The 16,088-nt window shown below is 37.8% G+C and overlaps 1 protein-coding gene across 1 annotated transcript in view; it reads right to left on the bottom strand.

Moving 5' to 3' along the window:
• Atp10d (ATPase phospholipid transporting 10D (putative)) overlaps positions 1-16,088 on the bottom strand; it is a 72,115-nt gene that overhangs the window by 30,683 nt on the left and 25,344 nt on the right. The window contains exons 6-10 of the mRNA XM_090343636.1: positions 12,399-12,505; positions 11,778-11,909; positions 11,312-11,439; positions 10,949-11,201; positions 1,227-1,465 (exon numbers count right to left, since the gene is read on the bottom strand). Of these exons, the coding sequence (XP_090199762.1) occupies positions 1,227-1,465; positions 10,949-11,201; positions 11,312-11,439; positions 11,778-11,909; positions 12,399-12,505 (859 nt within the window). The remainder of the gene's footprint in view (positions 1-1,226; positions 1,466-10,948; positions 11,202-11,311; positions 11,440-11,777; positions 11,910-12,398; positions 12,506-16,088) is intronic.

Here is a 16,088-nt window from a genome sequence, read left to right on the forward strand (position 1 = left end):
ATTTGTTTATTTGAGATAAGAAGGGAAGGGGAAAAACAAGATGATTGGGGAGGTGGGAGGAGAGACAAAAGCATGAGAAGGGGGGCCAGGGGTTTGGCCTAGTGGCAGAGTGCTTGCCCAGCATGTACAGAGACCTGGGTTCAATTCCTCGGTACCACATACATAGAAAAAGCCGCAAGTGGTGCTGTGGTTCAAGTGGTAGAGCTCTAGCCTTGAGTAAGCCCAAGGATAGCATTCAGGCCCTAAGTTCAAGGCCCAAAACTGGCAAAAAAAATAAATGAGAAGGGGTATCAATGTTGGAAAAGTAATGCACCCCCTATCTGATGAATGTAACTGTAACCCCTGTATACATCACCCCGACAATAAAATAAAAGGAAGGAAGGAAGGAAGGAAGGAAGGAAGGAAGGAAGGAGGGTTTTTTTTGTTTTTTTTTTTTTGCCAGTCCTGGGCTTGAGCTCAGGGCCTGAGCACTGTCCTTGGACTTTCTCAAGGCTAGAGCTCTACCACTTGAGCCTCAGCACCACTTCCAGCTTTTTTCTATGTATGTGGTACCGAGGAATCGAACCCGGGTCTTCGTGCATGCTAGGCAAGCACTTTAACCACTAGGCCAAACTCCCGGCCGGAAGGAAGGGTTTTTGTTTTATTATTTTTTTAATGGACATCACAAGGCTGTATAATTTCTCTATCAATTAGACACACTTACCTGTCTTTGGGGTAATTCTGATAAGCTTTGGTGGTTCTGAGAGTGAGCCATGAGCCTTAAATTAAGGGAGCCATTTTCACTTAGACATTGTCATGCCTGATCAGAAATATACTTTTCAGGCCTGTAATCCTAGCTACTCAGGAGGCTGAGATCTGAGGATCACAATTCAAAGCCAGCCTGGGCACTAAAGTCTGAGAGACTCTTATCTCCAATTAACCACTAGAAAACCGGAAGTGGTGCCTTGGCTCAGTGGTAGCCTTGAGCTGAAGAACTCAGGAACAGTGCCCAGGCCCAGAGTTCAAGCCACACAACCAAAAAAAAAAATCTATATGTACTTTTCAGATAGGATCGTTTTAAATATCATTTTAAAGTATTTTTTAAAGTATTGTTTGTTTATCCTTTTCTACTGTATGTCACAATCACAGTGAATTATTATGTGTTCAGCCCATTTGGCTGTGTTATATCTAGAAGGCTATGTTGGTGCATGCACTGGAGATATGCATGGATATGCACTTGCACTTACAATGGGGCTACTGAAAGCAGCCTGTCGGGAATGGGGCACTTCACTGGCTCCTTCTCCACCTCCTTCAGCATAAGTGCTGCCAGAAAGCTGATGTGAGGGCTTGCTTCCCAAAGGCCTGTTATGAACCATCCTGCAGCTGTGGACTCTTGGGGCCGCCATATTGCTGAGAGAGCCTTTCAGCGTGTCTGTACAATCCTCCTCGTCAGAGACAGCTTCCAGATAGGACTCCAGCCTCTTGGCTGAAGAATGAAAAAATCACACCGAGTCATCATCTGAGAAGAGCAACTTACAATTCAACGTGTCAAGAAGTTACTTAAAGAACCATCCGACAACTGTGTTCATCTGTAGGTTTACATTAATAAACGTACTTTATTGCTTTATTGAGAAAGCTAGACAAAATCAGAAACTTCAGTCTTCTCCCATCATTGCATCTAACACTGATCTCTATCTATACCCAGACGTTGCCTGTTGTCCTAATACTATGGAAAAAGCATCTATCTCTGTTTCATCTGCCAAGCCCTTCATTCATGCCCTGCATCTTATCCTCTGGATTCTTCAAGGATATCATCTTTGCAATTAAATTCTGTCTTCTTTTGCTCACACCAATCTGTCCTTGACCAGTTTTAGAATTTTCTATCTACCTCTTCACTTTCTTCCCATCTTGTCACAGTCACAGCTACGTCTATATTATAAAGTCCAATGGCAATATATATCAATCTTTTTAGTACATTCTTTTTTTGGGGGGAGCGGAAATTGAACCTAGGATTTAAACCTAGTATACCCTGTGCTTGCTAGGAGGGTTCTCCAGCATTTAATTCATGGCCTCTGCTCTTTACCACTTTAATTCTATATCAGGTAGGAGCTCACATTTTTGCCCAGGGCCAGTATGAAGAGTTTGATCCTCCTAGCTATGGCCTCTCATGTAGCTGAGACTACAGGTACAATGCCTTCACTTGATCCCTTGATTTTACTGATTGCGATTGGATTTTATTAATTTTATTTCCTCTGACTTTAAGCTCCAATTCCACCCTCCAAGTAGCTGGGATTATAGGTACAAGCCACTGTGCCTGGCCTTCTTGAGTGTTTTGGTTTTGTTTGTTTTGTTGGTTATGGGGCTCAAATGTAAGGCCCTGAGCACAGGTGCTAAGCTGGTGTGTTTTAAGACTAGCATTCTACCACTTTGAATCACAGCTCCACTTCTAATTTTGAGTGGTTCATTGGAGATAAGAACATTTCTACCTGGGCTGGCTTCAAGCCACGATCTTCAGATCTTAGCCTCCTGAGTAGCTAGGATTACAGACATGAGCCATCAGTGCCTGGCTTTCCTTCTTTTTTATTGCTCATATACATGTATGAATACGAATATATATATCAGTATATAATATACATATATTTACTTATTTCCAGCTTCAACGTAATGCCATCATGTAGAAACTACTACTGCTTTTCTCTGCAGCTGAGGAAATTAAGACCCAGAGAGATTAAGTACTTCAACCATGATTAAACAAGATGGTTAGAGGGACAGTTAGAGGTAGAAAAGGGACTTGAACTTCAGTTTTCCTGATTCCAGAGCCAATGTGTATATCCATCATATCAGCTCCTTAAGACTAAATTGTATATAGCAGGTTTGGCGGTGTTTCTAAATATCAACAGGATGTCCTACGGAATTATTGGCAAGGGCTATGCATACAGTGGGCTGTTATAGCCAGGGTAGGAGCTGCTACTGGACATCAAGGGTAGAAGCCAAGGATACTTGTCAACAAACATCTTCTAATGCACAAGTTAGTTATCCACTGCCAGGCACCAATGGCTCACGCCTGTAATCCTAACTACTCAGGAGGCTGAGATCTGAGGATTGCAGTTTGAAGCCAGCCCAGGCAGAAAAGTCCACAAGACTCTTATCTCCAATAAACTACCAACCCCCTTACTTTCCGCCAAAAAGCTGGAAGCGGAGCTTTGGTCTGAGTGGTAGAGCAATTAGCCTTGAGCAAAAGAAGCTCAGGGACAGGCCCAGGCCCTATATCAATGGTGCTACGATTGATAAATTCTTGAGTCACTCAAGAAATGTGTTGGTGATGTGATGTCATATTCAAAACAAATGCTTCCAATTCTACATAAATGGAATTAATGGTTTGTGCAACTTCTCTTAGTCATCACTAAGCAATGCAGGAAATACACAGTTGGGTAAGGAGAATGATAACAAGTGGGTCAACTTTTACTGGAGGACAAAACTTTCTCAACAAGTAGAACAGCAAGAATAGAATGGAGACAGCAAAGAATGAGTCAGCCTTTAATCAGTCTGTGGAAAGCTGGGAGAAGTAAATGAGCATGGTGAGTTACATGGTGATTCAGAAAACAAAGATACTCAAGTGATTCTTCCAGGCCCAGGGAAAAGTTTACAAAAGCCAAGCTTTGTTATCAGGTTGATAAGCGGAATGTATCTGATTGGTAATGAAAACTTTCCATACTTTTCTTAAGGCAGGCTCTAGTTAGTTCTAGGAATGCCTCAAACTGGGCCAGGAATCTTGCTCTCTGACGCCTTCGAGGAAACATATGATGTCTGTGATCCATCTATGTGTCTAAAAATAGGTCCTGGGTTAGGTACCAATATTTGGTAATTTATTTATTCAGCCAGACCTGAAGCTTGAACTCAGGGCTTGGGCACTGTCCTTGGACACTTTTTACTCAAGGCTAGCACTCTGTCATTTTAGCCACAACACCACTTTTGGCTTTTTCTATGTATGTGGTTCCAGGAAATTGAACCCAGAGCTTCATGCCTGCTAGGCAAACACAGTACCACACTCCTGGCCCTAGGTACCAATTTATTTATTTCTTTTCCTTGTTTAATCTGTCTTCTTTTCCCATTCCTTTCTCAAACTTGTGTATGGTCTATTACTTGCTTTGATTTGCTATCTGGAAAAAAATAAGACTAGGTCTGTGGAACAAAATATTTATCACAGGCTTTCAATCAGCTTTCCAAGGGAATCCAAAACAAGGCCTTGAGTGATACACTTAAATGAACATCCTTCAACTGCATCATTCACAATCCTCATGGAACCATCTACTCAGTTCTCATTTCCTAAACACCTCTGGCATTCCAGCGTTCACTTCCTTGGAAACAGAACATTCAGCTAAGTTTCTTCCAATGATATCACCCATATGTCCCTGATACCCAAATCTCTTGTTTTAACTGAATTCTCCATGTGCTTCCAGCCTTTTAAAAATGTCTAGTATCCAAACCATAACCAATGCAAAATTCATTGATTTAAAATACACTACCTGAAAAATCAGAGTAGCATTTAGTAAAAATAACACTTTTAAGCATACCATCACTATGGCAAGCTTATATTTATATACTGACCTCGCCATACTAGACTACAAGAGTACAGAGCTATTGCTAGGCACTTGTGGATCACACTCCTCCTAGCTACTGAGGAGGCTCAGGTCTGGAGATGGTGGTTCAAAGTCAGCCCAAGAAGGAAAATCTGTGCAACTCTTACCTCCAATTAACCACCTAAAAACTACAAGTTGAGTTGTGGTTTAAAGTGGTAGAGGGTTAGCCTTGGGAAAAAATGCTCAGAGCCTGAATTCAAGCCCCATAATCAACCAAAAAATAAAACAACAACAAAAAAACAGCCGGGCGTGGTGTCTCACGCCTGTAATCCTAGCTACTCAGGAGGCTGAGATCTGAGGATTAAGGTACAAAACCAGCCCGGGCACAGAAGGACCTGAGACTCTTCAATTAACCTCTAGAAAACAGGAAGTGGGGCTTGGCTGAAGGGTAGAGCAGTAGCCTTGAGCTGAAGAGCTCAGGGACAGTGCCCAGGCCAAGTTCTTATAGTAATAACACTAACTTCAAAAATAATTCACTAAAAGAGAAGAAAAGCCTGAGTAATAGCCAAGTCTAGATGATCTCTGTTATAAGAATCCTAAATATGGGCCTGAGACAAAAAAAAAGCACATTAGGTTAAAACAAAGGAAACTTATGGATTTCAGTTAATAATGATGCTTTAGTATTGGGTTATTACTTGACACAAATATGTCACAGAATTAGTGTTAACATATGTAGGGGTTTCAGATACTCTAAAATGTCTTTGTAGTTTTTCTGTAGATGTAAAATTATCCTGACACCTGACATGAAAACTTTATTCTTTAAATGCCATTCTCTTTAAATATTCATTTCATTTCCATTTTTTGGTGGTACTAGGGTTTGAGCTCAGGGTCTTGTACTTGTTAGGCAGGTACTGTAAAACCCCCTCCCTCATCTTTTAGATTTGAATAGAAATACAAACCAGATGGAGATACTGTTACACACAGATTATACCTGAGGCCCTGATAGAAGCCTGAAGTTCTGATACATTCTGGGGGCTAAAAATATTACTAGGATATGGCCACACTTCTACTTTATAAGGTTTTAAGATGCATAATAGTGTTCAAATGTGTTCAGTTCAGTTTCCATGGGAGTAAAGGGTTATTTCCAAGTAGGAGTATCCTTTACAGAATTATCTGCTAGGCAATACTCCTGCTGAAAAAAACTCTGAAAAATTAGAAGCCATTGAAACACAGATGCATGATCAAGTAGTTTTCTCTTCAACAAAAATAATATATCTCAGGATTAAGAACTGGAAAGAACAAGCATTTACCCTTGTTCCTATTTGTCTTGCATGGTATGTGGAGTGAGTGTGTATGTGTGTGTGTGCTTTTTAATTCCATAAAGGAGACCAGAAGAACTGGTTGTGCTTAATTGGTAAACAAGTGATCAGAGGTAAAGGGAATGACTTCTAGAAGTAGAAAAGAGTCCCTGTGTCCAAACAAGATTCTTATCAGTTACAGTTTTAGTCAGGATAATATTTAGTTCCAGTTATTTTCTATCAAAAAAAGATAGACTAGTTTTAGTCCTAAATGTTTCAAATGCAAAAATTTTAAATCCCACATACACAAAATTATTCCATTCTATTTTTTCTCAAAGTGTGAGAAGTAGTGCATCCACTACCAGATGAACATAACTGTAACCCCTCTATACATTAATTAAATTAAAAACATAAAATCTCAAAAAAGGAACCCACAGCAATAGATTCTCTGAATTGACATTTTACCTACTAAATTTCTGATGTCATATATTTTTTGAGAAAACTAATGTGTACTCAATAAAACAATGGTATAAATGTAAGAGAATATTACAAATTTGCAAAGCTATACATATATAAATATATGAATATTAAATTATATTATGATGAACACTATTAAATAACATTTTGTTACAATACAAATGTTAAGGACACCAAATGATACTAACAGATAAGCAAAGCAAGCTTTGAGTATCTGTCTTTGAGTGTCGCTTAGTGTCAGCTATTAAGTGTTTATATCTAGCATTGTATAATTTAGTAACATATCACTTACTTTTAAAGAAAAAAGAATGTATTTCTAGCCAATATTAACATACCCACACTGAACCAAGAAGACCTAATCCAACTAAACAGACCTATTTCAAGCACTGACATAGAAATGGCAATCAGACCTTCCACCCAAGAAAAGCCCAGGGTCAGATGGACTCATAGCTGAATTCTATAAAGTCTTCAAAGCAGAGCTCACACCAATACTCCTCAAGCTCTTCAACAAAATTGAAAATGAAGGCTCTTTGCCAAACTCATTCTACGAAGCTACTATAACCCTCATCCCTAAACCAGACAGAGATTCATCAAAGAAAAATAACTACAGACCCATTTCTTTGATGAGTATTGATGCAAAACTTCTCCACAAAATACTGGCCAACCGTCTTCAGCAACTCATCAAAAAAATTATACACTATGATCAAACAGGATTCATCACAGGGAGGCAAAGCTGGTTCAACATACGCAAATCAATTAACATAATGCAACACATCAACAGGAGCAAGGACAAGAATCACGATTGTCTCAACAGACGCAGAAAAGGCATTTGACAAGATCCAACACCCCTTTATGCTAAGCTCTGGAGAAATAGGAATCCATGGAACATTCCTCAGTATAATAAAGGCTGTGTATGGCAAACCCACAGCTAGTATTATACTGAATGGCAAAACGCTAAAGCCATTTCCTCTAAAATCAGGAACAAGACAAGGATGCCCACTCTCTCCACTCCTCTTTAACTTAACATAGTACTAGAATTCCTAGCCAGAGCAATAAGGCAAGAAGCAAGCACAAAGGGGATTGAAAAAAGGAAAAAGGAAGTGAAACTTTCTCTCTTTGCAGATGACATGATTCTGTATTTAAAGAACTCTGTAGACTCAACTCCCAAGCTGCTTAAACTGATTCAAAACTTTGGCAAGGTAGCAGGGTATAAAATTAACTCTTAAAAATCAACTGCCTTCCTCTATGCCAACAATGAGAAGAATGAGGCAACAATCAGGAAAGCAACTCCTTTTGCAATAGCCTCAAAGAAAATAAAGTACCTAGGAATTAACTAAGAATGTAAAGGAACTTTTTGATAAAAACTTCAAAACCTTGAAAAAGGAAATTAAAGCAGAACTGAGGAAATGGAAAAACCTCCCATGCTCCTGGATTGGAAGAATTAACATAGGGAAAATGGCAGTCTTGCCAAGGGCTATCTACAGATACAATGCAATACCCATCAATACCCCAATGTCACTCTTTAAAGAAATAGAAGGAGGCAATCCAAAATTTCATATGGAATAAAAGAAGATCCCCTGTAGCAAAAACACTTCTTAGCAGAAAGAACAGCGCAGGAGGAATTTCACTACCAATCTTTAGACTCTATTACAGGGCTATAATTATCAAAACAGTTTGGTACTGGCACAAGAACAGGCCGGAAGACCAGCGGAATAGAATTGGGGACCCAGATATTAACCGACAAACCTATGGCCACCTAATCTTTGATAAGGGAGCCAGAAAAATAGAATGGAAGAAAGACAAGTGGTGCTGGCAGAACTGGTTAAGCACCTGCAGAAAACTAAAGATGGATCCTTCTTTGTCACCCTGCACCAGGAGTAACTCCAAAAGGATCAAAGAAATCAAGAAAAAAAGTAGATACATTGAAAACTTTACAAGAAAGAATAGGAGATACACTAGGTCTCCTTGGCACAGGTTGAAACTTTCTTAATAAGGACCAAGAAATACAACAAATCAGAGAAAGGCTGGATAAGTGGGACTGCATTAGACTGCAGAGCTTCTGTATGGCAAAGGACACAGCTAGTAAATTAACTAGAAAGCCTACAGAGTGGGAGAAGATCTTCACCAACCAAACAACGGACAAAGGCCTCATATCTAAAATATATCAACAGCTCAAAAAATTAAATCACTCCAAAACTAATCTCCAAAGTAACAATCATTCCATTAAAGGATGGGCCAAAGACTTAAAGAGAGTCTTCTCTGAAGAAGAAACAAAAATGGCATACAGACACATGAAGAAATGCTCCACATCTCTGGCCATAAAAGAAATGCAGATCAAAACAACTCTTAAGAGTCCACCTCACACCAGTTAGAATGGCCAGGATCAAGAAATCTAATAGCAACAGATGCTGGAGGGGACGTGGCCAGGAATGATCACTACTACACTGTTGGTGGGAGTTCAAACTCGTTCAACCACTATGAGAAGCAGTATGGCAATGCCTCAAAAGACTAAACATAGAGCTCCCCCATGACCCAGCAATTCCACTACTTAGCATTTACCCAATCGTCCAGAAACAAGAACATATTAAAGCCACTAGCATAATGATGTTCATTGCAGCTCTATTTATCATAGCAAAGATATGGAACCAACCCAGATGCTCCTCAGTTGATGAGTGGATCAACAAGATGTGATGTGGTATTTATACACAATGGAATTCTATGCCACTGTCAGAAAGAACAACATCGCCCCATTTGTAAGGAAGTAGAAAGACTTAGAAAAAATCATATTAAGAGAAGGAACGTAGGCTCAATGGTTTCCCTCATTTGTCATAATCAATAGAAACCTTGGGCTCTCCTAGAGAGATTTACAATAGAACAAAACCTAGATACATATGGCCATATAGTATGACGCTAAATAAAAGGACCTCCAGGATATAGAAACAAAAGCCACATAATGAGTGATTATTGTCCTTGATGTACTATGTTATCTCTCATCTCTTTTGTTATCCCTTGGTTATCTCATATTGTTACAGTATTTTACCTTGTTATCCGATATATTGAATATATGTGTTTTTGGTTATTTGAAATAGGATAGGGAAGGGGGGAAAACAAGATGAGTGGTGGGGGGTGGGGGGAGGGAAATGGGGACCAAGACATAAGAAAGGGTAATAATGCTTGTGAAGTAATGCACCTTCTGTCTGGTGAATATAATGTGCTCCTTCTACTAACTACAATAAAAATACATGGAAAAAAAGAAAAAAGAATGTAACATCAAATATATATATATATATATATGAGCATCTACTACGTAAATAAAGGACTTCTAGGCCAGAATTATGTACTTAAATGGTTTCCAAAACAAACAAACAAAAAACTTATGTTACAAATAGTTTTTTGGACACTGGAACTCATAGGAATAGGCAAAAAAAATTCCTGAACAGAATCCCAAGGTCACAATAGAGTGGAGAGAGACTCTATTAATATGACTACCTAAAAATAAAAAGTTTCTGCATAGATAAAAGCATAGCCATTAAAGTAGAGAGACAGCCAGCCAACTGGGAAAAGATATTTACCAATAATACATCAGACAAATGCTTAATATCCAGTATCTACAGGGAACTCAAGAACCTAATCACCCCCCAAGCCCAACAAACCAATCACTAAATGGGCAAGGGAACTAAAGACAGACTTATCAAAAGAAGAGGCTAAAAATGAGAAAATGCTCATCATCCATGGTCATAAAGGAAATGCAAATAAAAACAACCCTAAGATACCACCTTACCCCAGAAAGAATGGCCAAGATTTTGAACTCAGACAATGACAGATATTGGCGAGGTTGTGGAGAAAAAGGTACCCTACTGCACTGCTGGTGGGATTGTAAGCTAGATCAGCCACTCTGGAAAACAATGTGGAGGTATCTTAAAGAACTGAAAATAGACCTTCCCTAAGATCCCGCCATATCACTCCTGGGCATCTATCCTGAACATCATAACCCAGGATATGATAAGGATACCTGCTCAGCTATGTTCATCTCTGCACTATTCACAATAGCCAGGTGATGAAAACAATCCAGATGCCCTACTGAAGATGAATGGATAAAAAAATGTGGTATATGTATACACAACAGAATTCTACATAGCCAATAGACAAGATAAAATAATGGCATTCGCAGGAAATGGAAGAATCTAGAGCGAATCATGCTGAGTGAGACAAGTCAAGACCAAAGGAACAAAAGGCGCATGGTATCCTTAATATGTGGATATTAGATCCAAACAGTCCAAGAGCAAGGACTCAATATTTGCATAACCAAAGCTATGGACATGGTATGGAAAATATAAACACAACTACATAGACATAAAAATCTATGACTCTATAGACATAATGTTTTATTACATAGATTAATATGTATCTTTGACATACAAACCCTCAGCCTAATTTTAATTATGTTCTAAAATCTAAGTGCCAGTGATTATATATCCAGATTCCCTTCTTGAATATTTGTTTATTAAATATGTCATGTGAAATATGATGTAAAAAATCAAGGTTAATAAATTCCTTAATAAAAAAAATAGTTTCTTTGGTTTTTTGTTTTGTTTTTAGAAATCCAGTACTCACCATTTTCTTCATGGCAATAATCAATTCCTGCAACACTACACCTTCGAAAAACCATCTTATTTTCTGTGAGAGTTCCTGTCTTATCAGAAAAAAGATACTGAATTTGTCCAAGATCTTCGGTGATGTTCAGGGCACGGCACTGAATGGTAGAATCCATTTTCTCATTATAAAAATCCACATCACTCTGAATAAAATATATTTGTCCAAGCTTCACAATTTCAATAGAAACATAAAGAGAAATAGGAATCAAGACCTAAGAAAATACAAATAAGAAAATGTTAAGAGAAAGTGATTATAGCTGAAAGTAGCTGGAAAATGAGCAAAAAAATCTTAAAATTTCATGGTAAGCTTGAAGGAAATTACCTGTAACAAAATGATCATGGTCCAAAACATATAAAATCCTGCCAACACTGGTGATATGACATGCCCATCAGGCTCAGGAATGTTAAAAAATAATATGTTTTCATATCTGCTCAGCCAGATTCCATGACCTTTCAAAAACACACACACACAGATTAAAACAATACAGAACTTTATTCCTTAAGAAGGAGGGAGAGAATCTTTATTCATTTTGGTTGAACACTAATTGTTTAGGGAAAGAAGGTAAAATTCAAAGGCCTTTGTATCTATCTCTCTGTAGATATCCTCCTAGATTGCTTCAGTACCATGACAAAGAATAAACAGTCACTATTAATGTTTTTTTCAGGCTAGTAGATGAGGAGACTAATAAAAGCTTCCTTACAGAATCTGAACATTCACAAACATCATTTTGAAAAAAATTCCCCCTTGGCAAAATGATGTTAAAACAACAACAACAGATTTTACCTACCCACGGCACCAGTTAAACACATTATAACCAGAAGCAAGACACACCACAGAACATCTGTATTTGCTCTTCTTTCTAATTTTCTGCGCTTATACCTCGGTCCACTGTTGTTCAGCATTGCTTTGGTTTCATGTCCTATGTAGTAAACACAAGATATCCAGAAATGTACAAATTAAAATCATGTAGAAAATATCAGATTAAAAAAATAGTTACAAGTGGACTGGGAGTTTGGCCTAGTGGTAGAGTGCTTGCCTAGCATGTACAAAGACCCGGGTTCGATTCCTTGATACCACATACATAGGAACAAAAAAAAAACTGGAAGTGGTGCTGTGGCTCAAGTGGTAGAGCACTAGCCTTGAGAAAAATCCAAGGACAGTGCTCAGGCCCCGAGTGCAAGCCCCATGACTGGCAAAAAAAAAAAATAGTTACAAGAGGTAATTTAAGAAAACAGTGTATTTTGGTCAGTTTGTTCTGTTTTTGTGGAAAAAGAAAACAAAACAGTGATTAAGTTTATCAAGACAAAGTTCACTTCCTGCTTCCATGGATGGTAATTTTGAGTCAATGAAAATGTTAAGTTGTAGAAAAGCACAGAGGAGACCGATAAAAGCCAGAAGGATAACCAACCTGCATAAACGACAATGCCCACCACAGCTTCTGTGTTTCTAATAGTGCACCCTCTCAGCAATAAATTTTCTTTGCTGAGGCCCACACGTTCTTTGCTGGAATGTTCTCTGTAAAAAAAGGCAGTAAACCAGGTTAGTTTTTTTTCAGATATTTTCTATTATAATTAATAGAAAGGTTACATTATATTCACCAGATAGAAGGTATATTACTTCACAAACATTGATACCCTTTCTCATATCTTGGTCCCCATTTCCCTCCCCCAGCCCCACTCCTCATCTTGTTTTCCTCCCTTCCCTATCCATCTTCAAATAACCAAATAAGCATATATACAATATATCAGATAACAAGGTAAAATACTGTAACAATATGAGATAACCAAGGACAGCAAAAGAGATGAGAGATAACATAGTACATTAAGGACAACAATCACTCATTATATGGCTTTTGTTTCTATATCCTAGAGGTCCTTTCATTTAGCATCATACTATATGGCCTTATGTATCTAGGTTTTGCTCTATTGTAAATCTCTGCTAGGAAAGCTCAAGGTTTCTACTGATTATGTTCCTTTGAGTCTGGCTTACTTCACTTCACATGATTTTTTCTAAGTCTTTCCATTTCCTTACAAATGGGGAGATGTCATTCTTTCTGACAGCAGCATAGAATTCCATTGTGTACAAATACCACATCTTGTTGATCCACTCATCAACTGAGGGACATCTGGGTTGGTTCCATATCTTTGCTATGGTAAACAGTGCTGCAATGAACATCATTGTGCTAGTGGATTTAGTATGTCCTTGTTTCTGGATGGTTGGGTAAATGCCAAGTAGTGGAATTGCTGGGTCATAGGGGAGCTCTATGTTTAGTCTTTTGAGGAATTGCCATACTGCTTTCCATAGTGGTTGAACGAGTTTGCACTCCCACCAACAGTGTAGTAGTGATCCCTCCTGGCCACATCCCCTCCAACATCTGTTGTTAATAGTCTTGATCATGGCCATTCTAACTGGAGTGAGGTGAAATCTTAGTTGTTTTGATTGCATTTCTTTTATGAGCAGAGATGTGGAGCATTTCTTCATGTGTCTATATGCCATTTTTATTTCTTCTTCAGAGAAGACTCTCTTTAAATCTTTGGCCAGTCTTTTAATGGGATGGTTATTTCTTTGGAGATTAGTATTGGAGTGATTTAATTTTTTGAGCTGTTGATATATTTTAGATATGAGGCCTTTGTCTGTTGTGTGGGTAGTGAAGATCTTTTCCTACTCTGTAGGCTTTCTAGTTAGTTTGATAGCTATGTCCTTTGCTCTGCAGTTTAATGCAGTCCCACTTATCCAGACTTTCTATGATTTGTTGTGTTTCTGGGTAGCCAGGTTAGTTTTTAAATGGCAAATGTAGATGTATAAAGATAAAATTGTGGCACTTGAATGTTCTTGATTTCAAATAATAAATTAGTTCACAGAAAGTTTCTGAGCCTTTTGTTTTTGTTATCTTAGTTTCCTGTTTTGGCTCCCAGTTTTTTTTTACCTCCCATTGTTTTTATTTGTTTTGTTTTGTTTTTTAAGTAGTCATTGTCAGTCACTACAGAAACTTAGAAATATTCAAAATAAGGATCTTAGCATGCACTATATTTAGGGAAACAACAGTTAATAGAGAATTATTCTTAATAAAATTGGAAAATTACAAGTTGTGCTATGGCTCAAGGGGTAGGGTGCTAGCCTTGAGCTGAAGAGCTCAGGGACAACACCCAGGCCCAGAGTTCAAGAGTTCAAGCCCCATGACCAAAAAAAAAATACTTTTTAGTCAATTAGAGGATTTTGAAAAAAGCCTGAAGTTAATACAGAATGGTCCTCAATTTCTGTAGGCAGGACCATGTTTTTATGGTTAGTTTTTAAAATGACCTTAACCAGTATAAAATATAGTGAAATATTCACAACAAAAAAGATGTGGAGTTGGGTGGGAAAGAATGAAGAGATTTATTTATCATTTATTCATTTATTTTCGTCGGTTGTGGGACTTGAACTCGGCCTGGGTGCTGTCCTTCCTGAGGTCTTCAGCTCAAGGAAGAGCTCTACCCCTTAAGCCACAGCACCATTTGCAGTTTTCTCCAATTAACTACCAGAAAACTAACTGCTTATTATATCTTTAAAACAGCTTTTAAAAAACTAAGCTAATACTTGAATAATCTAGCATAATAACAAAAGTACAGAATGCATCACAAGGAGGTCAGAGTTTCTGGGCTTGAAGACAAGAATAGAAATACTAGAAAGAAGGAAGGAAACAGAAAAAAAATTCCAAGAACCCTAAAACTCAATTAAAAGACCAAAATTGTGGGTGATGGGTACTGAGAAAGCAGAAAAGCTGATAGCTACAGGTATAGGAAATGCGCTTACTAGAGTAATAAGAAGAGAAAGCCCTAAATCTTGGACAAGAGAATCAAGGTACAACCAAGAATACTGTATGTAGCCAAGCTTTCATTTATAACTAAAGGGCAATCTAAAACATTACACACACAAAAAAAAACAGGAAGTGTAGCAATTTATCATCATTAAGCCAGCATTACAGATATACAAAAAGACATCCTCCATATAGATGAATGACATGAATATGAAAGAAGTAGGAAAAAACAGATCCTACAAGATGATTAGATAAATACAGATGGAACAGGAAGAGGCACCTAATCAAATTTGGGGGAAAGATAACAGGATCTACTGCTTACTTTTCAATTCTAACATTCAATAATAAGTGACTCATTTCTCCAATCCAAAGACAGATTGGCATGTTGGATCAAAAGGCAAGAAGACCCAGTCTTCTCTAGTCTAAAAGACACACTCAAACTGACAAATGCAAACACTTCCTTAAGGTGAAAGCTTGGAAAATAATAGAACATAGATAAATTTTTGACAAAGGATATGAAAGCTATACACAAAAAATTACTATGCATTGTTAAAGAGAAATTAAAGACCTAATTACATGGAGATACACATACTGTTCACAGGTTAAAACTCAACACTGTCATTTCAGTTATCCCTGAATTAAATATTATAAATAATATTTAAAAGCTTTGTGATATCTGATTGCTCAGAATATAGAGAAGCAGAATTGATTTGAGTGTACTGATCTACTGTTAAACTCACTTCTCTGTTTGAGTATTTTATGTAGCCTTTAAAAAAAATTTATCATTTCATCAGATTTTCTACAAAGAAAATCATTTTACCTGCTGGAAATAGCTTGAACCTCTAGTACAATCTTGAACAAAAGCAGTGTGAGAAAGCATTCATGTCTTGCTCTTGTGCAATAGTCTTTCAACACTAAGCATGATGCTAGCTACAAGCTACTATATATCCCTTTTTTTTTTTCTTTTTGCCAGTCCTGGGGCTTGAACTCAGGGCCTGGGCCCTGTCCTTGAGTTTTCTCAAAATTAGAACTCTACCACTTTTGGCTTTTTCTGTGTTCGTGGTTACAAAACAATTGAACTTAGGGCTTCTATTGTTAGCCAACCTCTGGACCCCTATATATCCTTTTGTAAGTTGAGAATATTCCTTCATTGTCCCAGTTTTCAGAAATGGAAGTTAAACTTTGCCAAATCATGTTTCTCTATCTAAGAAATTACTACTTGGTTTTCCTTTCCTTCTTGAATTTGCTAAATATGGCTTATTAATATAATGTTAATACTGTTACCCTTTTATACTGTTAAAT

The sequence above is a fragment of the Megascapheus bottae genome, chromosome 13 (genome assembly GCF_031878675.1).
Source record: "Megascapheus bottae isolate mThoBot1 chromosome 13, mThoBot2.hap1, whole genome shotgun sequence".
Taxonomy (NCBI): Eukaryota; Metazoa; Chordata; class Mammalia; order Rodentia; family Geomyidae; genus Megascapheus; species Megascapheus bottae.